Source organism: Mycteria americana, chromosome 1 (genome assembly GCF_035582795.1).
Source record: "Mycteria americana isolate JAX WOST 10 ecotype Jacksonville Zoo and Gardens chromosome 1, USCA_MyAme_1.0, whole genome shotgun sequence".
Taxonomy (NCBI): domain Eukaryota; kingdom Metazoa; phylum Chordata; class Aves; order Ciconiiformes; family Ciconiidae; genus Mycteria; species Mycteria americana.
The window spans coordinates 58,786,905-58,811,260 of NC_134365.1; the positions used below are offsets into that span (position 1 = coordinate 58,786,905).

At 52.7% G+C, this 24,356-nt stretch overlaps 1 protein-coding gene and 1 long non-coding RNA gene across 3 annotated transcripts; one reads left to right on the plus strand and one right to left on the minus strand.

Annotated features, from left to right (window-relative positions):
• Positions 1-5,624: 5,624 nt before the first annotated feature.
• Positions 5,625-7,780, minus strand: LOC142409558 (uncharacterized). Its single transcript, XR_012775691.1, has 3 exons — positions 7,476-7,780; positions 6,545-6,738; positions 5,625-6,511 (listed from the first exon to the last, which is right to left on the minus strand). It is a non-coding gene; the product is annotated as an uncharacterized LOC142409558 (long non-coding RNA).
• Positions 7,781-7,814: 34 nt separating this feature from the next.
• C1QTNF6 (C1q and TNF related 6) lies at positions 7,815-17,376 on the plus strand. Of its 2 annotated transcripts, none has more exons than XM_075501233.1 (3): positions 7,815-7,989; positions 11,828-12,065; positions 14,296-17,376. In XM_075501233.1, the coding sequence occupies exons 2-3, from the start codon at positions 11,834-11,836 to the stop codon at positions 14,841-14,843; spliced, it is 780 nt and encodes a 259-aa protein (XP_075357348.1). In that variant the 5' UTR covers positions 7,815-7,989; positions 11,828-11,833; the 3' UTR covers positions 14,844-17,376. The 2 variants fall into 2 exon arrangements, with proteins under 2 accessions (XP_075357348.1, XP_075357358.1); XM_075501243.1 differs by lacking the exon at positions 7,815-7,989 and adding an exon at positions 10,848-10,957.
• The last annotated feature ends 6,980 nt before the right edge of the window (positions 17,377-24,356 follow it).

Below are 24,356 nucleotides of genomic sequence, written 5' to 3' on the forward strand. Positions count from 1 at the left end.
TGAAAGGGATGGTGCAGGGGAAAGAGACATTGGGACATGGGATCCCCTTCACCCTATGTGCTTTTCCACCCCAAAGGCAATGGGAGACGTTGATGCAAGGGAATATTAAAGTCCAAGACTCTGCTTAAAGATGAAGAGGGCTCCATGAGCTTGTGGAAAAACCAAGGCATTGTTCTTGGCTTTGGAAGGGACACTGGAGGTTTGTGGGGTACCAGGTAAAGGAAGGACTGCATCCGGGGAGAGCTGAAGAGGTGATGGGTACTGACAGTCACCCATCACCCTTGAGACAGTCACAGTCACCCTTGAGAGCAAGGTCAGCCCTAGATTGCATGATCCATCCTTAGATGACCCAGCTGTGAAGGGCATCAGCTGCCATCTGACTGTGGCACCTCAAGGGAGTCCTCAAATGACATATACAACAAATAGGCATCCCAGTGCCTTGATTATCTTCCTTATAAACATGAGAAGCAGTTTACCCTAAAAGAAAAACAGGAAGGAAAAATGTCTGCAGCGAAGACATACCAGTCGCATGAATGGCTGTCCCTTCTCTAGCTCTCCAATAAGTTTTGGGGACAACTTTCCTACCCATGCTGGTCATGGCTGGAGACCACTCTGACTGTTCAAAGCCTCCTCTTTCTTTCCAGGGCTCTCATGGACTCTGGGCGGGCTGATGAGACTTACCTGGGAGAGCAAATGGGACATTTCTTTCCTGCACCTCGCATTCTGTAGGGTTTTCCTGGTGCCTCTGCACCCTGGTGGAAGGTGTAACAAGGGTAGAGAAGAAGACAGCGAGGCATGCGTTGGAGGCAGGGTTTCTTACAAGCTGAAATGCCCTTTCCCTTTTCCTCTCCCTAAGCCTTATTGTAAATAAACAAAAAGCCTTTGAACTTAAAAAGTCAACTGGGCAGAACCATTCTGTGTGTTTAGGGGAGGGGGGTGCTGTAGATTTGGCTCTCCTGAGAATACACGATGTCTTTGAGATGAGTTGATCTCTGTATGGCGTAATGTTTGGCTGGTACAGGAGATCAAGGCATGTATCAGCACAGGATGGGGGCAGGGAGCAGAGGGGCGTTGGGGGATCTCCAGTGTGTGAGACCTATGGTCGCAGGAGTCTGGGCAACACTAGGAACTGACTCACCTTGTGGGAAATGGTAGAGTATTTGGCTCAGGGTGGAGAAGAAATGATATGTCTGCGTGTGTACAAAGGTGGTTGTATGCAAAAGTTTGATCACTGGACTGTACGTATATGAGAATGGCTGAACAGGATCAGAGATCGAGGAGTCGGGGCTGGTGGGAGATGTGCATGGGTTGGGCACTGATGCTAACCTGTGTGTGGCTGTGGGGTGTGTATAAATGTGTACAAATGTACGTGAGGGGGTACGCATGTGTATAGGTGTATACAAACACAGATGAGGAAGTGTGTTTATGTAATTGTAGGATGTTAGCGTAGATACGGTTGTGTAGGCATGCAAGTATGTGTGGAAATGTGTGCGCACACGTGAATGCTTGGATAAGAGTGTGAGAGTATGTGTGTTGCTGTGAGTGTTGGATGAGTGCTTGCTCCTGTGCATCGGTTGTTGGAGGGAAGTTGTGGGTGGGCCCGTCTGAGTGTGCAGGCTAGAGGAGCAGCAGTGTACGAGGGTGGGTGGGATGAAGGTTTCTCTCTCCACTTTGGCTTCATTCCTGCAGGCTCTGCTAAATGTCTGTCCCCACACCTTGAACTTCTCCATGAATGCTGTTGCTAAGCTACAGCCACTAAGACGACTGTCAAACCAGAGCCCTTGGTTATATCTGGGCACTTTTCTCCACAAATAATTTTGAGAAATGGGAAGGAGGGACCCACGAGGAGGAGACATGCCTCCCTGAGGTCAGGAGATGTTGGAGGAGGCAGTCCGTGGAGGGTCAGTGACAAGAGCTGGCTGGGTGATGGAAAGATGTCTCACAGGTCACTTGAGAGAAGGCATGAGATATGAAGGGATGGCATGGGGTCAGGTGTGCTGGGACAGAAGACAAAAGCCCTGGACTGGGAAGCAGAACAAGCTGCATCAGCTGAGGGTGATGGGAACAGAACCACTTTATGAGGAAGCAAGAAACAAGGTCACCCAAAGGTGACATGAGAAGAAGTGAAGGCCTGGCCGGCATCAGGGGAACTGCAGTGCAGGGCACCCGACTTCAGGAAAGGACTGTCGCAGGGCGTCAGGTGAGGAGACATGTCTTAGCCAGGCCAGACAGCAGAGGAAGGGTGGGAAGGGACTGCAAACACGACCAAGCAAAAGACATTCAGCTGTGCTCTCAGCCACTGGTACAGCAGCCACCTCGCTGATAGAGAAAGATTGTCCGTATGAATCGTCCATCCTTTTGTTTCCTCTTTGAGCCTGGGACGCTGGTGCCAAGCTGTCCATGCCTGTAGGTCAGCCTCAGAAGCTGAGCTAGCAGCGATACCACCCAGCTATTGCTTAGCTCCTCTTACAAAGTGCGCTTGCTCCCCTGAGCGTGGGCAGTCAGACACGCAGGAGTGCAGGCTCAACTCAAGGGGAAAAGAAAGTGCTTGGTAGCCAGTTTCTATCCTCTGCCACCTCTTCACGTATCCTCCTCCTTCCATCCATGCATCAGCTGCCCACACTGTGGGCCTCAGTGAGAAAAGCAGCCAAACTATTCATGGGTGTGGGATACACAGTCTGTTGGACTAAAAAAGCCTCTTTTTTTTTTTGCTTGGGGAGCTCCCACAGCATCCATTGAATGAAGCACAATCAAGAAATCCTAGCAGAATGAAGATGAACTGCCAAAGCTCCTGTCTCTATATGGGGCAACAAACAGTAGGAAGATTAAAAGGTCTGGCTACCAAGTGGTCAGATAGATGGACAACAGAGCGCTTTAAACAGAGGTCTGTGTTGCTTCCCTTGCAGTGAGGAGCAGGGCAAGGTGAATGCTGGGCACCACTGGCACAGCAATCACTGTAGGACAGAGGAGAAATGGTATTAGCTGGGGAGCATGTAGTGCTGTTCGTGGTTGATGACCAGGCACTGAAGAAGGCACGCAACAACGAATGAGGACCTTGCAGGAGGCAGCTCAGGTGGGTGGGGGCAGATATAGGAAGGGTTTCCGTCTCCACAGAGTGGCTGCCCAGCTGCCGTGGGGAGATGGGGGAGTTCCCTGGCTGCCAACACGCTTAACAGAGACCCTCTCCTTCAACACTGAATTGAGCTGAGACTTCATTTTGCACGCCTTTGCAGCTCCATCTGCTACAAGTCACCACTCAAGAAACTCCACCAACTGGTTGGCTTCTTAAAATACCTACATCTCTGAAGAGCTCAAGCACTGCAATGCCAGCACCAAGCAAGTGCGCCAAGGAGACATCATTTTGATACACGGAGTCTGAGCCCACTAGCAAGGCAGCTCTGCAGGAGAGCCTGCTGGGGAAAATAAATGTGTTCCAGGGAGACGTGCAAAACACTGGGGGTCTTTAGTTTAAACAGGAGTTTAAAAGAAAAGGGTCACAAGCATCATATTTTTCTGTCTTGTGTTTTCTTCTCCCCCCTACGCTGCATCCTATTTCTCAGTGACAAATTGGGGAAAAAAAAGGAGATGAACCAAAAACAAGACTGGGGGAGGGAAAAGAAAAGGTATTTTTTGTCCGAAATCCATGAGGAGAAAATGAACGCTACAAAATTCTGCGAACTATCATCACTGATTAAAAGGCTGTTTTTCATAAGAACAGACATTTGGAATGATGGACGGTACCTCGCTGCCTCCTGACCCCTGCCTCTCTCCTCAGCTCTGTCTCCCTCCTGGTGAATCCCCAGCTTTTTCTGTGGTAATAGCATTAATCCGGCTGCCCTTGTGATCCCTCTCCTAACGATGGTGCAGTTAACTCCAGGCAACCCAGAGGCCACGGGGACCGTGCGCAGTGGCTAAGTGAAATTCTAGCCGTGTTCAGGGGGATTTGTTCCAGTCAGATGTGGAAATGGATTTTTCTATTCTGGGTGCAGAGACACGAAGATAAGGGCTCCATCAAGCCCTGTGCTGCACACAAGGTTTTATTCTTGTCACGTAGAGATCGGAGCTGCAAGACTAGAAAGGGCCGCAATGATTTCAGCAGCATTGTGCAATGCCTCTTCCCAGCAAACGTTTGATCATAGACGGGGTGCTAGAGACACGGAGAGCCCATTCTGCCAGCTGCTCAGAGAGTTCATATGCACACGTCAGAGTGCACGAGAGCAGATATAGAGAGGCATATGTACGTGATGTGTATACATGCATACAAATGAGTATTTGTGTGATTGCATGTGTGTATGTGTGGGTACAAGTGATTGTGTGAATGTGTATAAATATATATATATACATATTCATGTCTGTGGGTGCTTTGGTTCAAGTATATCTATGTGTGCATGAGACCATACGTGGCCACCCACACAGATGCACACATACCCAGACATGCATGTACCTCTTGGCCTAAGCATGAACACAGCACAGACACTGTCACACACGCAGTCCAGGCATGGGCTAAAACTGGGAGATGACAACTGGACCTTGCAAATGACCCTCCCCACACATGGACCTACCATACGTGCACACCCAAGCACATTTCTGCCAGCCCAACAGTGGCCCTGGGCAGCTTCGGACCCACTCGGTGCGACCCTTTTGCTCTGGAGTGGATCTTCAGGACAGAAACTGGAAGGGCATTGAATGGTGATCAGGGAGGGGTTCCAGCATGGAGAGGCGAGGGTGCGTTTCCAGGCTGTTACTAACACAGCCCACACTTAATGTCATTTGAAGCTGTTGTTAGGGAGCCGCTGTATTTGTCATCAGCAGGGAAACACAGCAGCTCAGCTCAGGCAATGGCAAAACTGTCCAGGCCATGTTCTGCTTCAGCTATGGTACAGGACCATGGAACAAGGGGGTGTGGGGAGGGGGCAGGAAGCAGTTAATCAGTTGTTGAAATAGGGTAGCCAGCAGATAAAAGAGACAGGGAGATACAAGAAAGGGAAGCACCCTTGAAAAGAAGATGTTCCTGGCTCTCCTGAGGATTCGACACAGAATCGAAATGCTTTATCTGCTTAAATGAGTGGAAAATATGCAAATATTTGCTCATGAAAACTTGGTGTTCTTTGCCTTCCCAAGCATAAAATATGCAAACGCCATGCACAACACAGCTGGCTCACTCAGATCTCACACTTACCACGTCATGCACAAACACACACACGCACATACCCGGCACGTCGATGCAGCCAGCTAAAGACACGCGCCTGGGCTGCGGCATGTCCTTCTACACATGACAAACGGGGCCGTGTGGGAAAGCAAATATAGATGCCTCGACTCACGAACTGTGCGCGCACGGACCGCGCCCCATCACTGTGTCCCTTCGTGGTCTTTGACCGGAGCAGCTGCCGAGCTGCGGGCGGGAGTTCGCAGAGAGGGCGAAGAAGCGTGAGCCCACCCCAGCCCCTCGCCTGCCCTGGGCCACAGGTGCCACCCCTCGGCAGGACGAGCGGGCTGCCGGCCCTCGCAGGCAGCCGGGCAGCGCCGGGCGCGGAGGGGAGGCGGCGGCGCGGGGCGCGGGCGCTGCGCGGACCGGCCTGCAGGGGGGGCCGGCGGCCGCCGGGCGGGGGACGGGCGGCGGGGACGGGCGGGCAGGCCGCGGCCGAGCCCTGCCCGCTGGTCACACGCGGGCTCCTTTCCCAGCGGGAAACGGCTCGGGTTTGTGCCCGGCGGGGAGGCTGCGCGAAGGGCTGGTGCCAGCACCCCTGCACACCCCGCGGTGTGCTGGCTGCAGGAACAAGGGATGTTGTTGGGACCCCTCTCCGACACCACTGTCTTCTTGGAAATCCTGTATATTCACCATGCGTGGGCCTGGAGATCCATGCAGAGCCCTCTGTTAGACCCTCAGAGGGATTGTAGCTACTGCAAGGCCTCACACAGCTTCAGCTGAGATCTGTTGCTGTGAAAAGCATCAAACCTTTCCGCGTGGGTATCAAACAACGCCTATGCCCTGTGCCTTGAAGCCAGAGCGATGAACATGCTCGTGCTGGACCAAATGGCCAGACAACGTGGCAGGACTCTTGCCCTGTTGACTGGCTTTAGGACCAGACTCAGGACAGTGCTACCAAGCGATGGTGGAACCTCACTATTTCAACACCCCTCCCCCCCCCAGCGTCAGGGTGATTCCCGTAGTGGGAAGTACCCATCGCAGATCCAAGAGTTTCTGTGAGCTCTTAAACAGCAGCTTCCCCCCTCTTGCCACAAAGTGCTTGTTTCTTTGGTGAGAAAGCTCATGGGTACCTCTAAAGAAAATTTTCTTGTCCACCTTTCTCAGCACTCCTCGTGAGAGTTGAGAGGAGAAGACAGCACAGGGTGAAACTCCTGGGTCTACATAGCAGTGGATGGGAGGAGGAGGAGGCATTCAGATACCAGGAAGGGCTCCAGGCAAGAGGCAGAGAAGCAGAAGGCAACAGGCTCAGCTGAAGATTGTTTTTAAGAACTAGTTCAAACAGGCTGCAATGTCACCTGGTATCTCCCACAAACAGGCTGCACTGTCACCTGGTACCTCCCACCCAGCCAAGCTGCTGGGCCTAGATGCTCACAAGGCAGCGAAGTCTTGCTGGTTGCAGTAGGGTTAGTGCTTGTAGTCACCTGCCAGAGTTTGGGGCGGACACTGGCACAGTTTCTTGTCTCAGTGGTCTCGCAGGCAGGGTCACAAGGCAGGGGTAGGAGATGGGACACTCAAGCTGGAAAAGTTACCTATGGGGAGAGGAGCAGCCGGGATGATGCGCCCTTAGCTGCCACACATCTCTGATTGACGCAGCGTGTCGGCCAGTCTCTGATACACCGTTCAGCTGTGTCTGGCAGACACGCGGTGTCTCGGAGTAGCTGTGGGGGCAGTGGGAAGTGGGAGACAAGCTCACACTTTCATGCTCAGTGTTGGAGACTGCCAGGTCTAGCAACAGCTTTGCTCTAGCGATGAGTACAGGTGAACAGCTCTTCCAGCTGCTCCTCCGCCACGTGGCGTTTCAGCAATGCACAGCAAAAAAGTGTAGCAGCTTTGCCAGGCCGTGATCTCTGTGTGAGACAGTCCAGGCCGCCGAGCAGCCCGCAGCAGAAATCCCTGCTGGCAGAAGTGGCCTCAAACTCAGCGGCAGCCTGCGTAAAGCCAGGGAACGTGTCGTTCCTGGTTGGTCCAGGCCCCACATGGGCAGAAGTTATGAGAGAAATGTAGCCACGCAGCTGACATCCAGGCCTGCCCATCCTCAGAGACGTACAGGATATTCTAAGCCAGTAATTTCATACTGTGTTGGTGCTCTTGGGTAACAAGGGCTGGCTGTTACACAAGCCTCGTGCACAGGCTGGAAAAGATTCGTCTTCCCAACCCCCTCTGCAGCCTGGCTGGGGATGATCAGTGATCCCCATACGGCAGAGGGCCCGCTGCTGTTACAGGGTAACCTGGGGGCACCCCAAAGTACCAAAGCATAAAAACTTACTTCCACCTTTCCATGTCTCAGGTGTCCCCCTCCCCATTTGCAGGCAGGAAAGGCAAGCCGAAGGGACCCAGCCGTGGTCGGGCAGTGACGGAGAGGAGGTGAGCGCAGAGCAGAGTAGTGCCCAATCCTTCCCAGAGCTTGAAACATGTGTGAGCTCTCTTTCCAAGGGTAGCAACGGCAGTAGCCAAAAGCCTGAACTTTGCTTCCAGAAGGAATCAGCTGTTGAGCTGAGCAAATCGTGATGCTGTGAGGGGTGGGTGGAAGGAGGGAGGGAGCAAGAGCCAAGCCTGACACGGGCCAGAGCCGGGGGGGAGGGGGGGGGGGGGGGGGGGGGGGAGGCACTCACAAAGGCCTCGGAGGCAGGATGGAAAAGACAGTAATTACATAAGAGCACTTGGCGAGCATCTGGCTGGAGTCAGCTGGGCCCCCCCAGCCCTCCCTCCCCGTGCTGCTAACCAGGAGCAGCTGAGGATACAGATAACCCAGCGTGGGACCCCTCCGGAGGGGAGCGGAGGTAAGAGGTCCTCTGCTTCCCCTCCTGGCTTGCGATGCTCTTGGAGAGTAGGGGTAGGGAAAGGGAAAGCGGCTGCGGTGGAGGAGAAGCAGCCAGGAAGGGGAAGAGAAGGGGTTGTTTCCCTGCCTCTTGGTGTGGATGATAACTTTGCTCCAGAGGTTTTGGTGAGGGAGGAGCTGTGAAGGGTGTGTGGGGGTGTTTGTGGGTGGATGCAAGTATGTGTAGCAGGGCAGGGGGTCCACATGTGCAAAAGGGGAGCTGAGCTGTACACAGGGGGTGGAAATGGGAGGAAACATCAAAGTAATTTCCTTCCTTCTGTACTTGTGGTAGAGAGGGTTAATAGGATGGAGGGGGGGACAGCCAGACTTTATCCCCCTACTTTGCCCTGTGGGGGGGTTGCAGGAGAAGGGAGGAAATGTAGAAGGAGGACAAAGCAGCTGCTTTTGAGCAGGGATTGTTGCAGTCCAATCTGGCCAGAGCTTCCCTGGGCTGCCTCCAAGGCAGAGCATGCGATGAGGAAGAGGGAAGATTGTTGAGCACACAAGGTGCCTTCAGGCTTGGGGTACGCTTAAAAGCGTGGCTGGCACAGGGTTCTTGGATAGCATTCTCAAAACTCCTATCTTTGAGCACTCAGCCATACAAGCCAAAACCTTCTGCAAATGTGGCTGCCCTGGCAAAATGTTGCTGGTACAGCCAGTTCCCTTCAGGGAGCAGGGTGATATTATTCTAGTGAAAGTGTCTTTACTGGCATAAACTGCTGCCCAGCTGGGCAATACCACCAGTGCAAGGCTTTGTCTGCTGGCTCCCCATTCAGCTCAGATGAGACATATTAAATACAAAGTCCTGCTCACTGCCCACTGTGGGCTGCTCTTGCAGTCAGATGAGAAAAAGGCAAAGGCCCCAGCTGATGAGGTCCTCCACGAAGAACATTTGCTTGGCTGTGAGCAACTCAGGAGTGCAAATGAAAGGCAGGATGGAAACAAGGGCAGTGGCCTTCTCTGCTACCTGTTCCCTTTGGAAAGGCAGAGGAGGCCAGACATAAGGCAGAGAGCTGCAAAAGGGGGTAATGTCATGCTTGGAAATAAGCCAGGCAGGAAAACCTGAAGGAGTGAGCCACTGCAATAGCTTTGATGGGACAGAGAGGAACTTTGCCTTCACTGTCAGTCTCTGAGTTTTCATGCACCCCAGAAAATTTATTGGCTTTCAGCCATAGTACTGTCAGCTGCTGAAATCCCCACCAGCAGCAGGCAGGAGCAGACAACACAACTGATCACAAGAACCTGCTTCTGTCAGCTGGCGAGGCTCCATTAGCAAGAACTGTTGCTCTAACCCTTCCCCCTCCCATTTTCCAAAAGGGGAAACTGAGGCACAGGTAGACATGGGAGACTTCCAGTGGGTCTCATTGCATGCCAGTGCTGGAGCCCGGCTAGGAACTCACGAGCACAGCAGTGAATTTCTTGGTCCTCTTCCCACCCCGGCTGGGAGGCATGTTCGCTCCATGTTCGTTGAGCTCCAGGCTGACAGGCAGCCTGAGAATATTTCCAGGCTTCCCAGCCCCCCTTCCTCCCTTCCCCCCAGCTTGCAGCACATATTTTCCCAGAGTTTTCCGCTTGCTTCTCCAGTGGTGCTGGGGTCCTGCCAAACACCAGCCACTCTCTGGGAAGCCGGGCCTCCCATTCCCAAACCAAACAAATGGGAGAAGGAAAACAAAAAAAAAAAGTCCAAGCACACGTAGACACTCATAAAACCCTTTCCCCCTCAGAAACCTTGGAGCCTTCTCCAGCTTCTCTCAGAAACTGCAGGAGGCACAGTGCTGACTTGGCACTTCTGGACCCCGCAGAAGAGAGCTATTGCCCATCCTTCCTTCAGCCTCCCAAAGATACATAGGTGCACCCCCACCAGGTATAAGTTCCCCAGTCTGGTTTTCTGCAGGGTATGACCCCCCACATCCTCTTCCCACTGATTCTGCAGTGTAAGGAAAGTCTCCTGCGTGTGTCCCCGCACTCCTCCCTCCCCAAATGCCCTCATTCCCAGGTTCTGGTGCAGCCACGTAGTGCTCACCCCAACAGCACAAGCTTGTCAGCTCGGCGCCAGGCTGGAGGCAAAGATCACGGCCAGGGTTTGCTCCAGATCCTCAGCTTTGCTGGCAAGCAGTTCCCCGCAGCAGGGCTGTGCTTTGGGCCAGGCACACCCCTCCTGTGCGAACTGCTCAGCCCGGGACCTGACCGGGGGATGACATGCGCCGGAGTGCAAGGCTTGGGGCTCTGCCCAAGAGAGGGGATGACCAGAGGGAAAAAAATGATGCCTCTCCCAGTTGGCTAGAAATATCATGCCTGGGGCGAGAGGCTGCAGTGACGTGCAGAAGAAACAATGCAGGAGAGAATGGAAGATAAAGTTTGGGGACTAAGAGTGGGACCAGCACAGCTGGGGAGAGAGCAGGGCCAGCCGGCTTAAGGGCTAATGCATGGGACAAGGGACTAATGCAAGGGAGTGAGGGCAGAGTCCTGCAGCATCCCACCTGAAGGAAAGTCTGTCTCTTGCACCAACGCACCCCACCTTACCTGAGATGCTCAGGGTGGGACACTGCCCTGCTGCCTACCCACCCTTTGCACAGCGTGCTGCCTGCATTTTGCTGACCAGGGCAAGGCTGTTTGGAAGCGAAAAGGCAGAGGGAAAAAAACCCGAAAACATAGATAAGGAAAAGGCACTATCTAGGAAAGAGTTAAAAGGCGCCGAAACCCAAGCCGGTTTGCAATGGAGGGCGCCCAAAGCCAGGGAGGGAAAGGGAGGGAGAGGAGAGGGGAGGGAGCAGGTCCAAGCCCAGCTTGCCTACCCAGTCAGCACTCAGCAGTGCCTGTGCCAAGAGCCAGCTTTCTTAAAGCCATGGGCCCGGGGGCCGGCTTTGCAGGCGGAGGGGAGCCCGTGAGCAGGGGCTGGGAACTACAGAGGGGAGCCCTCAGGCTCCGGGGTGAGCTGCCACGCCGCGCTGGGGTGCAGGCAGAGGGAAGAGGGGCAGAGGCCGGGAGAGGGGCTTTCTCAGCTTGTTTGCGTGTCTGTCTTCCGTAAGCATGCTTCTCTGCGTGCTCCGAGCTGTGCTTCCTTCGCCCTCTGCAGCCGAGCAGCTCCCCGCTGGTCTCTCTGCACGGGGCTGGCACTGCCCGCCGCTCTCGGGGGAGCCGGCCGTCCCTTTGGGACGGTGCTGGGGTTTGGCTGGGAACACAACCGAGCATCGGTGGGAGGGGGCTGAGGCACAGAGAGGGATGGGATTTGGCGGGGGGGAAGGAGGGGGCTGAAGTTAAGTTCCCAGCCCGCAGGAGAAGGGGCCTCTCTGCAGAGAGATGTGGGTCAGACTCTGGCTGGGACAGGGGGGTTGTTGGGTTAGACTCCCGTAAAGAGATGATACCTAGTGACTGGAGGACTGGAAAAGTTTTTTACAGCCCTCTCCACAAATTCAGCAGCCCACCAGAGCATGCTTTTGCTAAGGGGGCTGTGTGGTTTGCCATGTCTCCTTCCTCTGTCCCAGCCTGGGGACTGAATCTTCTAGTGGCTCCAGTGGTTTGCCTAGTGAGGGTCAAGCCTTCTTCCAGGGTTAGCACCTAGTCTCCATTGGTCTAGGCAGAAGGGCGTGGGGCATCCTCTTGGGCCATGCGGTTGCTGCTCAGATTGCAGCCTTGAACCTCCAGGGACTTCAAGCATGTAAACTCCCTCCACAGGACAATGCCATTTTGTCCCACCCCTGGCTCCAGCCACAGAAAGATGTTTTGTGGGGATTTCTGCTCCATCCTCCGTGTCCTCCCCTTCTTATACCTCACTCTGGCGCTTCCTCCTATCTTCCCAGGTCACCATGGACATAATCTACCTGCGCACACCCCTGGCCTTCCTTCTCCTCCCTCTTGTTGTGCTTGGGGCACCCACTGATGAACCCAACCTCACAGAACCAGCCCCTGGTGCTTGCAAGCGCTGTTGTGACCCACTGGACTCTTCCACAGATGCCCCACCTCTCCCTCCCAGCCACCACCACTTGCCCTACCCAATGCCGGAGGTCCGTCCCTATATCAACATCACCATACTGAAGGGTAAGTGCCCATCTTGGCCCCAGGATGCCAAGGCCTGCTCAGGGACCGGTGGCACTGCGGTGGAGGTGACAGCTGGGTTGCTGGCATGCTGGTTATGCTAACAGACTGCCAGATGCCATCCTGAAGGGTATGTGCCCACACACGCTGTGCCCAGGGTTTAGATGTTTTTGTGCTGTGATCAAGAGTAGCCTGCGGGGATGGAAGTCAGTGCATATCCGTGCTGTGACCTCTGCGTCTCAGGATGCTGCCTGCTACCAGCTCTTCCTCCCTGCTAGCACAGGAGTGGCAGTGGCAGCCTCTTGCCAAGCTGGGAGGACACCTTCCTTGCCTCAGACTTCCAGAGTCCTGTAGTGCCTGAGGGAAGGAGCAGTCTCTATCCAGGTGCAAAATAAGCAGGTTCGAAGGGTAGGCACTGGCACCTGGGAAGGCTGTGGGGAAACCCCCAGCTCCATGGGTCACATGCATTTTGGAGCAGGTGGAGGGCAAGGGGAGGCAGCATCTATTTGCAAGCACCTCCAGGCTAACTAGCAGTGACCCCCAGCTCATTCCACCCTACTGTGGCTGGCTTGGCTAATGGGAAAAGGCTCCCTATTTTAGATCAGCTCCTCCCTTCAGGGCTCCCCTTTTAGCCTTTGCTGCGGGCAAAAGCTTGTTCCCAGCTGGATCCTGCTCCACTCGCTTATTGTTACTCTGTGGTTCCTCTGGGCTAGCTGGGCAGATGTTCCCCCTTCCCTGCCCAGCCTGGAAATAGCTGCAATACATCAAAGCTCAGAAGTTGTCTGGGGCAGATAAGAGGCCTGGACTAGAGTGGGGTGTTGCAGGGGGGGCTGCAATACCACGCAGGGGATGGAGAGGAGGAAAAGAACAAGTGTCATGGTTTAACTCCAGCTGGCAACTAAGCCCCACACAGCTGCTCGCTCACTCCCCCCCGGTGGGATAGGGGAGAGAATCAGAGGAGTAAAAGTGAGAAAACTCATGGGTTGAGATAACAGACAGTTTAACAGGTAAAGCAAAAGCCGCGCACACAAGCAAAGCAAAGCAAGGAATTCATCCACTACTTCCCATGGGCAGGCAGGTGTTCAGCCATCCCCAGGAAAGCAGGGCTCCATCACACGTAACGGTTACTTGGGAAGACAAACGCCATCCCTCCGAACGTCCCCCCCTTCCTTCTTCCCCAGCTTTATATGCTGAGCATGACGTCGTATGGTATGGAATATCCCCTTGGTCAGCTGGGGTCAGCTGTCCCAGCTGTGCCCCCTCCCAGCTTCTTGTGCACCTGGCAGAGCATGGGAAGCTGAAAAGTCCTTGACAAGTATAAACATTACTTAGCAACAACTAGATCATCAGTGTGTTATCAGCATTATTCTCATCCTAAATCCAAACCACAGCACTGTATTAGCTACTAGGAAGAAAATTAACTCTATCCTAGCCAAAACCAGGACAGCAAGGCACAAATTTGGGATGCTGTCACTTGTGCTGTAGGCTGCTCTGACCCCCACCTCTTCTCTCTACACACAAAGTACATTCTGGTGCTGCTCTCTCTCTGTATTGATGCCTGCCGAAGTGTGTGACAGGCAACGCACAAACCCCAGGGTAGAACTGCAGTAGTAATTATACAGGATGCCCAAAGGATGCCAGTATTGTCAAAGTACCAGCCCTTTAACTTGCACTGCACCATCCACCAAGCCCAGCTTGGATCTTTTCCCTCTGACCCACCTCATTGTCCCTCTCTAGTCATATTCTCCCACAGGCATTAGCACTTCTTCCCCTTCTCCAGCCTACAGCAAGAACAGTGTGCACACTACGTGGATAATTGGGTCGTAGGAGAGGTGTGTAGGACGGCAGGGCTGTGGTGGAGGTAAAGGAGTGTGGAGGATGAAGAAGAGGTCAAGAGCCCCAGTGGTACTTTGTACTGCCAGGCTCCCTCTCAGGCTGAAGTCTCCTAAGGACAAGTCCTAGTGCCTCCAGCAAGACCATATCATGTGGTGAGGAGGGGGTTTGTAAGAGAAGAGACCCCAGTCGGACCCAGAGCTCTGCTTCTCATAGCTCCGGACCTCATAGCTCCTTTCCCATGAAGCACAATGATAATGTGACCCTCAGGAGCATTCCTTCTTCTGGCGTTGCCCCATCCTTGAACAATCCTCTGCCTCCTCATTAGGCTTTCTCACTGCCACTTCCACCTCTCCCTCTGGTATCACACAGGAGTTGTGTCCTCTGCTTCCTCTTGTAGGAGAGAAAGGAGACCGGGGAGAGCCTGGGATGCCAGGGAAATGGGGCAAAGAAGGACCACGAGGTGAGCGGGGTGCCCAGGGCCAGAAAGGCAGTAAAGGACAGATGGGCACAGCGGGAGACCCCTGCAAGCATCAGTACGCTGCATTCTCTGTCGGTCGCAAGAAAGCGCTGCACAGCAGCGAGGGCTTCCAGGTCTTGATCTTCGACACTGTCTTTGTCAACCTCTACAGCCACTTTGACATGTTCAATGGAAAATTCTACTGCTATGTAGGTGGACTTTACTATTTCAGCCTCAACGTCCACACCTGGAACTTCAAGGAGACCTACATGCACATCATGCACAACGAAGAAGAGGCAGTCATCTTGTATGCCCAACCCAGCGACCGCAGCATCATGCAGAGCCAGAGCCTCATGCTGGAGCTTCAGGAAAATGATGAGATTTGGGTGAGGCTCTACAAGCGGGAGCGGGAGAATGCCATTTACAGTGATGATGTTGATGTGTACATCACCTTCAATGGGTACCTGGTCAAGCCCAGCCTTGAATAACTGCCTCTCCTCCTCCTTGGGGCCTCTTTGGCCTTTTCCTTCTTCCTCTGTCTCTCTCTTTACTGCCCGCAACCACTGCAAATCACTTGGAAATAGGCCTGTCAAGTCTCAGGCACTGAGTGTGAAACTTGCCGCACTGGCTCCCACCTCACGCTCTCTTGTAGCCAGGCCTGTATCTGTCCACTTACAGTGTGACAATACCATCTCTCGCTCCCTCACCTCATGGCCCCAACATAGGTTATTGGCTTCTTCTAAAACTGCCAGTGAACTGTGTCTGGCATTTAGGGTCCTAGAGCAGGAGGAAAGCTAAAATGCTGCTCCTGGGTATGTGTCCCTCCTCAAGGCTTCATACACAAAGGAATCTTGTAGAAAGGGCTAGAAAGTCCCCACTGCCCAGGTGCATCCTGGCTCCTCTTCATCCCAACTAGACATGCCAGTTTTGCAGCCTGCAACGTGGCCTTAATGTCACCTCTCACACCTGTAGTCTGGAGAGCAGACTGGATGGCCTCCTGTAGCACAAGGAAGATGTAAGAGCGCTGAGAGACGACACTGTCTTTCCAAAAAGGGGACTGTTGGCATTCTGAAGTATGTCATTGGCTTTCCTTAGACACCCTTCTGGGTCACAGAGTCCAGGTTGGCTGTAAAATCTAGTCCTGGTGGGATTGTCTGCCTCTGTGCCAGCTCTAGCTCTTCAAAGAGGTGAAGGGCCAGCCACTCAGCCAGATCCTTCAGAGGCATCTGCCGTTGAATCAGTAGAGCCCACCACTCTATTCCCACTAGGGATCATAAGTACAGAACGAGAGAGAGAGACAACCGTATCAAACCTCCCTCCCAAACCTCCCCTGGGGTGCTACTGGGTCTCGGTTCCCCAGCTGTGGGAAGCTAGTCCAGACAGTGAACCTGAATCTGCTCTCTTCTTTGCCAGAGGTGCACCCGTGCCCTTCCATTGGTATCACCAGTCATCCCTAACACTTGCTGATGTGAGGGGAGAATCGGACCCTGGCTCCTGTGTGCCATTACATTGTCCTCCTGAAGGTGGTTCTCCCACATTGGTATTGAGGGACTGCTGTTTCAGGACCTGAGCTGGAGGCTGTAAGGGCGATTGCAGTTAAATCAGTTCCAAACCTGGGCAGGTTGGCGCGTCTTTGCCTCTGTGATGGAAAAGAGATAGAGGTGAGACTACAGCACCTCACCGCAGGGTTAAAAGCTTCCCTGCCACATGCTCTGCGCCCTTTTCTGGCAATCTCATCCAAGCAACTGAGAAAAGCATGTGCCTAAAACAAACTCTCGCTCATCTTGTCAGGTTGGAGATGTCACAGTGGGAAAGGAATGCCAGCAGTAGGGTTTTCTAGTACCATTTGTACTGGTCTCACTCTCATCCCTCTGGGATTGCTACGGTCCTGGGGGGAGCAGGTGAGGCTGACTCAGCACTTTGGGAAACGTACTTCCACATGTTGTGATGTTCCCGTAAACAGCAGTGCCAAGAGTTGTCTCTTTTTTGAGTCTCAGGACAGGACATGTAGGAGAAACTGTATTTCTCCTCTGCCCATCACTGATAATGAAGTCTTCTGACTTATGTAGCTTCTGCAGTCTCATGGTTAGCCTGGTCTCTGCCTATAGCACCTGGGACTACCAGAGCTCTGCCATAGGAGATACGCACGATTATACAGGACTAGGTCTGGTACACTCAGCCTGGGATAGCAAAGGCGCAGGGACCCAGGCTAAATATTAAAAATGAACTTGAGAGAATTGCAGGACATTTTCTCTCTTGCCCTGTTTACTTAACCTCCCTGCTTTGCTAAGGAAGCTGTACAGACTGGAATGAGTTTCAGACACTTTCTGCCCTGGATCATCTCCACCACTGTCACTGAGGCAATGGGCATAAAAACAAGGTTTCACTGAGGCAAAGCTGGGTTTTTCCCAGGGAAACATGTGATGGTGGGATCATGGGAACTAAAGGAGACTGTGAGTTTCTTCCCCTCCCTTTAGCACGTCAAGTGTGTGGAATTGCTCAGAGACAGGATTTCAGGCAGTAGAGAGGAAGCAGCATGCTGGAGGTGATGCTCAGGACCGAATCCCTTTCTCTCTTCCTCAACAGGCTGCAAACCCAGATATTGTCTATTTACAGTGTATAGTGCCCCTGTGTCTCCCTGAAGAGAAGCAAGCCTCTCTAACACTGAATATCTCCAGAAACAAGCTTCCTTATTCCTCCTTTTCTATTTGGTGTTTCAATGCCAGCAATAGGTCTCATGTGCTACCCATGAGCAGCCAGATGGTGCCTGATGCACATGCGAGAGGAGGGCAGGGGGACCAAAGGGTATCTTTAACAGGCTTCTTGGTGCTAAACAAGATGGCAATCCCTTGGTGCTAAATCAAATTTCAGGAGTATTGGGTGCTTTCTGGAAGGTGTAGTAGGCTGAGCTGTAATGTACTGTGGAATTAATGGTGCTTTATGTTACGAAACCAAACAAACTCCAAGAACTTTTGTATATATATATATTTTTCAGTGGTATTAAACTTTTTTCCCTGGTTGTTTTGCACTTAGATCGGCTTTTCCCTCCCAACCTATTCCTTCTAGCTCTGGTTATCGCCAAATAGTGCAAGAGAAAAGACACTGACCTGAAAGAGACAGATCAAAAATCTAACTCAGGTCTGAAACTTCCCTGGGCAATCCTTGGCAATCTTCTGTCTGTTTCCTTTGTGGAGAACCATAACTTTAAAGCTATTTACTACTTTGACACTTCTAATTACGACAACCCTCTTCTCTCTGCTGGAAAAGCTTTAAGCAAACTCAAGGAAGGATTCTTTGGAAATTACCAAAAAAACAGGACAACACAATGGGTTGTAGGATTAGGCTTCAAGTACTTAACTAATTCTATTGAGGAAGTCTGAGCTAATGCTGGACTTCTTAAGGGGGATCAGACCCTTTATCTTGTGAAATTTTTAGCACATCCTTCTGTCAGATACTTAGTAAGCATGTGTGTTTTCTGTTTTCCCTGTGGTGTTTCTCTTTTCTCTGCCAAGAGGTAAAAGCCAGGAAGTACAGATGTAAGAGGGACATTAAACTGTTGACTGAACACTTGTGCTTGCTAACAGTGGGGTGGGTGGCTGTTCCAGAGTTAAGCTGGACACACATTTTTGGAAGACCTGTGTGTGACGGGAAAGGCTTGAGGTTCAGGTCAGAGGTGGAAAGACAAATGGTAATTGCCCATAAAGTTGGGGAAAACAGGGAGACATGAGGGGGGGTGGAGACTTGGAGGCTTGAGTGGAAGATCTAGGAGGGGTAGAGTCCTAAGGACAAGGAGGTGCCTATCGAGGTCTCCATGCAGGTTGAAGAGGTAAGTGGGGTTTTTTTTAGCATCTTTGGGGTTTGGACTGAGGGGACTCCTGCTGAAGTGGAGGAATGGACAAGAAAACAAGAGGAGATGCCCATATAGGACCTTCTGTTTTGAGTTTAATTCATCTTCACATAGTTTCTCCTGCGGTTTGACATGTACCAAACACTTCATTTGGCAAGGGATGGAAGACATAATCATATGCATCCTTACAGGCCTCTTTGGTATGTATCCTAGTAAATGCGATACTCTGTCAGATTGGGAGCCCAGCCTTCTTCACGGTTTTTATTTACTTCTGAGGAAGCAGGTACAAATGTGCCCTCAGGAAATGCAGGGGTTGCACTTGTGCATGTTCCTGGCCCCTTGAGGTGAGATGCTGGTAGATTGGAGGTGCCTTTGTCACACTTAACAAAAGGTGAGGAGTGAGGGAGGAGGGAGGAGCGGAAATGCGTAGCCAGAACTTCTAGAAAAGTTTTCTATGATTCAGTCCTTCAGCCTGCCTACTTGGAGAAGAAAATGCCACCTGAAGAGTCTCTTCAGCCAAATCCCTTGGGGATAAGATGCATGTGTGACAAATGGAGTCTGTAGCTGGTGCCACCCATCACACCGTGGATGCCCGGCTGGGGATTTGCCATAGGTGAGGCTCAGCTCAGGCAAGGTGGACCCTGCAATGCTCTTGAAGGAACGAGGGCTAGACTGGGTCAGACAAGCCCTGCTTCCCTGCCAGTGCATGCAGCCATGCCCTGATGGCCACGAGACCTCCAGTCATCTCATTCACCCCAGGGCTGGGTCCTTTTCCCTGCAATGGGGCTGCCCTGTGGTATGTGAGCCTGGGGTTGGTGACAGCCAGCACCTCTCTCCTGGGCAAAGCAAGAAGCATGCCCTGGAGTGGGCAGCTACAGCACTACCCCTAGGGCCATGCCTCTCTTTTCCCCTGAAAGACAGGTCCAAGCTCTGCTGCAAAGGGCTCTGTGGCCACGTCAAGCTTGTTCAAGGTATGTGCCAAGGGGTTGGCCCTTTAAACTGGTTTCCTGCAGGTTTGTGGTCTTGCAGGTATGAAAGGGGGGGGAGTGGGAGATGAGGTAAAGGGCAGGATATGGTCCTGTCTCTGGGGAAGAAAGCACGTCAGGGCCAGCTCAGGAGAAGCTGAAAGCCCTGCGATAGCTCCTTGCCCTGTGATAGCTGTGGGAAAGGGGGAGAGAGCAGCAGGGCAAGAAAAGGGGTATAAAAATAGACCTTTGACCCTGCTGTGGGCACTCAGATGGACACAGGTGCACATGCCTGCAGCCAAAGCACCAGGGAGGGCAGGGGTGCAGCATGGCAGGACCTGGCTCTGCATCTCCCCTGACCCTTTGTCAAGGGTGGGCCCAGCAGATGCCAGCAGAGCCCCCGCCTCCCTCCATGCTGTGCATCGCAGCTGGATGCCATCAACGGGTTGAACCTGCCCCAGATCCTCTATTTCTCACCTTCGCTTTCCCATTGCTGGCTGGGAGCTGCCGTTGTGCCCAAAGGGCCGGATGCAGACCCTGCCCGTGTCTGCGTAGGTGATGGGGCACAGCTGCATTGCTGAGGGCCATCGTTCACTGCCTTTTGTGGCATGGCCCTCCTCTGACCACAGTGGGAAAACGGGCGTTTGCCGAGCCATGCCGGGCTTCAGAGGCCAGCTCGGTGCCGCACTCTGCTGTGACACCCACACATGTATGCACACACATATGGACATCTCTCACCTTCCTGCCAACGGAAACTGTTGCCCTTTGCAAGCCTGGCTTGCTCTGAAGATGCTATCAGGAGGTGGGTAGAGGGGGGCTGAGGCTCCTGGCCTCTTTGGTACAAGCACAGCTCCCTCACCTCGTGACGTGCCGACCCCCTTCTCCCACAAGCCCTTTGTGATCTCTCTCCCCGCAGTTATACCACGGTGAGTTCCAGGTCAGAAGGTTCAAATCAAAGGCTTCTGACAGTTTCTCAACCCAGAGACCAGTCCCATCTCTTGACTTTGTGTCACTTAACTCACAAATGACTAGTGAATTATTGAAAATCTCACACCTTTCCCAGTGTCTTTTTGCAATGACTAAAATGGGAGGGAGCAGGACGGAGAGCTCTTGGGTTGGAGAAGCTAAGGAGTAGGGGGCTCCCCATCCACCTGGGAAGGCTGGGAATCCAGCCTCGGGTGACTGGGAGGTGGGGGGCTGTGTTGTTTCTTGATTCACTTTAACCTACTTGCATCCATAGCTTCGAGAAGCGAGGCTAACCTGCATCAACCTCAAAGCTGCTGAGGTGCCTCGACTGCCAGGGAGCCCAGGCAACGCAAACTGCAATGCACCTCTGAGGTGGGAGATGTGTCCATGCCTCACTGGTCACTACTGAGGACAACTGCAATGCTTCAAAGTAGCCAGGGGAAGGAAATGCCCAGGGAGAGGAAGGAGGACAACAGGTCTCCTGCCTAGCGGGCACCCATCCTGTAGGCATCATTTTCACTGTTCTGGTCCCCTACTCTAAAGTCCTGACCACTCTCCAGGTCTTTGACGTAACAATGTCATAGTGCAAGACTTGGACAAGCATCTCCCATGGGGTGCCTGAGGCTCACTGCATTCTCCTGCTTGCCCCACACGTGCTTTTCTGGGCTCACGGCATTCTCCCATTTGCCCCCACGTACACTTTTTTTCCCCCCCGTGTGTCCTCAATTCTTCCCCTGAAGTATTGGAATGGAGCAGAGCACTAGAAAGGACTTTCCAGGCAACCAAGCCCTGTCCCCTGCAGCCACAGGCAGCAATTCAGCAGATCTTTTGGGCCAAGGGATCTTTTGGGCCAAACACCATTACCATTACCACAGTCCAAAACACCTCCCAAGCCCTTGCTTCGCCTGACTCCCACTTCTCTCCATGTGGTATGCTGGTGTTTGACTCTTTAGAAGACTTATGCAGGCTTTTACAACTGTACTACATTTCAAGCTTGGTCCTGCAAGGCTTTGAAAAGTTTTTTTGAAATTCCATGTTTCATGAAAAGTTTCATGAAATTTGTTCATGATATGTCAGAGTCTGAAGCACTCCCCTGACCCTAGGACAGGCTTGCTTCTCCTCCCCCATCCCCAACCCCCCCAGCTGTGGAGGAAAACAGCTCTGCCTTCATTGCGATGGCTAGACCAGGCAGTGACAGCGGAGAATGTCTTGTCCTGCAGAGTGGCAACCTGAGCTCTGTGGAAATGGAGAGAGGATCACTGCATTGCCTTGTCGTTGCTGCAGGGCTTTTTTTTTCCACTCCCCCCCTCCTTTAAACTCCTGTGTCAGCCCTCCTCACCATTGCAATGCACTGTGCGGAGAGTTCTCTGAGTGCAGGGTGCAGGGGAAGCGGTGGGAGGGTCAGGTGAGGACTGAGAAGGGCGAGAGGAAAAGGTCAGTGACGCAAGCCCAAAGCGATGGCTCTCAGCTGAGCTGCTCTGCTGTTTGTCCGTGGTGCGCTATTTCTGCTCGGCAACAATTCACACATCTGGGGACCACAACTCCTTCCACCACCCACGCTCTTCCTCCCCCCTCACAGGGGCTGAGGGAGGGGAGGGAGGAAGGAGGGAGAAATACTGCACCAGGCTGCCAGCATAATTTCCAAGACCGAAGGGGGAAAAAAAAAAAAAATCACCGAGCAGTCCTTTTCAACAGCCACCTTCCCTCTGGGCACTGAGCATCTCCGATGAAGGAATTTGCTGCCTGCGAAGGAGGTGGGGAGAATAGGAAGAAATGGGGGATCCTTTCTTTTGGGGTGCAGGGAAGGTCAGCACTGGGGAACTGTACCGACACCCTTGTCCTTGAAACATAAAAGCGGCAGTGCAAGTTTCCCCTTAGAATTAAGGTCTCACCTGGGTAGACTGTGGCTAAGGGAAGGGACCCTGGTGCCTGCGGACACGTATCGTCCTTGGCCTGTTTCCAGGGTAAGCATTCGAGCGGAGCCAAGCGCTTGATCCTCTCCGTGTTTCCCCACTTGGCTGCAGCTCTGTGTGCATGCGTGTGTGTGTGTGTTTACGTGCGCCAATGTGTGCACAGGTGCAGGCAGAGGGCATTCCCCCCCAGACCTTCTCCACAGCCCGCTCCCAACTGTGGGGCACAGCACCCTGCCTAAAATAGCCCTCCTAGCCCCGTGCTGGCTGCAAGGGCTGCAATTGCTCTTTTGAGCTGCAGGGAGAGGGAGGATGAAATTATGAACTGCTTCAATGCTCTGTGCCCTTTCCTGCTTCTTATGTGGGAGGTGCTGGAGCAACAGGGAATGGTGATATCCAAAAGGACATGCCCCTCCTATCCATGCATGCCACTCTTAAGAACAGAAAAGGAGGAAAGTGACACCCTGGTCTTGTCTTTCTCTCAAAGAGCCAAGGCCCATTTCCCCTGAGACCTCCACATGTCATTTCCCAAATACAGGCGCAGTCAATGGGACGATGTAGCGAGATGTGGCTTGTGGCTTGGGCTTTGTGTTTATAGCAACAAACCTGAAATGTCTCGCATATAAAGGGCTCTGTGTCGCATCTCTCAAGGAGCACCTTCAGGCTCCTCAGAGGCCATAGTGGGGAAAATAGTTATTTCCACACTGCTTGGTTTTTTCTCCAAGTGGTGGTCTTGCAGTGTTCACCAGGATCTGGTTAGTAGTCTCCAGTAACAAGCAGCCTTTCCTACTCCAGCCCCCCCATCCAGAAAATGGGCTCTTCAAGTGCATGTAACCATACCCCAAAACCTCGTCAAGCTGCAGAGCTGCTTTTCTACAGGCAGTTCACCTCAGAGGAGGGCTCCCTAGGAGGAAAAGTCCTCAGAGGAACAAGCCCAGAGCTGAAATCCTGAGAGAGGTGGGCTCTCAAGAGGGATGAGGAGCCCTTTGGGCTGACCTGTTTCACCAGGCAGTACATCACCTGGGGGAGTGAAGTGCTCTCAAGTCCTTGGGTCAGGTCGTGGACCTGGACTTCACCCTTCCCTTCCATTCCTTCCATCCAGGCACACTGGTTGTGGCCATTGCCTTTCTCATCATATCTTCTGCCTCCCAAGGCGGGGAAGAAAGAGTAAAGTGCTCACAAGCAGCGACATTAGAGGGGCAAATGAGGGGGGGCTGAAGCTGGGAAACCACAGAGCAGGGGAAAGAATGGCTGTCCTGCCTGAGCCCAGGGGAGAGACAGGAGCACCGAGCTGTGGGGAGACAGGCAGCTGCATCCAAACAACTCATTTCTGTTCAGGCATTTTAATGACATGAAAGATAATAATTGCCATAGTCACAAATCAGTAACCCCCGGAAGGGCTTAAGGGGGAGCAGGGGTTTGGCCTTTGGATAAGCATGACATCATCAAGCATATTTTAAAACAAAATCAACAATCTAATTAACTCCCTTTCTAGAAACTGCGCAGGAACAGAGATGAAGAAAATGCAGAAGGAGCAAGGAGAGCTCTGAGCAGAATGGGGGTGGTTGTAATGATTTTTTCCTCTAGAGAAGGAAGGGAAATGTGATTAAACTGGGGGCAAGTCTCACTAATCAAAGCACCTGAGGGTTTATTCCCAAAAATCTCCTTGCAGTATCATGTCTTGCCTTCAAGCAATTTTGAATGTACAATAAATCTCTGAATTCTTGCAATTTATTAGGTCTGGAAGCCATCATTCCTTCATATTAGGCTTGTCAAGCATTTGCACACAAGCCCTTCTAACTTTAAATATAGGGAGATATAACACATTGGCAGGCTGCAAAACAGAGCGGGGCTTTATCTTTCCAAGACCGCCCAGGTAACAAGGTAATAATTTCCCTCAAGGACGGGAACAGTCGCTGGTGCTGAATAGCAAATCGGCCAGCATTCAGCTCATTACCTTGCTCGGGGACAGATTTGGTGTAAGGCTGGTCTCTGAATCCAGTGCTGCCCTTCTGTAGATCATATAACTTGCACAGGCACTCCCTCTTCAATACAGGTCTGTGAGCAAGTTCAGTAGGTGCTCTGGCCATGCATCTTCAGCATTCAATGCCAGGGGAACCCTCAGGGACTTGCACAGGCACACGTTAATACTAGCAGTCAATAATGTCCCTACAGACCCGGGCAGTGGACACCTGCATGCGATGCAGGATCTGGTGCCTGGCCTGTGAATCTCAGTTCTTGAAGAAGGTCGGAAGATGTCCTTTATGCCCCTTTCTCTGCTGTGGAAATTGAGACGCAGAGAGGATGTGAGAG

Bases quoted from the DNA above. Each gene is read 5' to 3' on its own strand.
- C1QTNF6 (XM_075501233.1), top strand. From the start codon at position 11,834: ATGGACATAATCTACCTGCGCACACCCCTGGCCTTCCTTCTCCTCCCT. The intron at 12,066-14,295 runs GTAAGTGCCCAT...TTCCTCTTGTAG, and splicing joins CAACATCACCATACTGAAGG to GAGAGAAAGGAGACCGGGGA.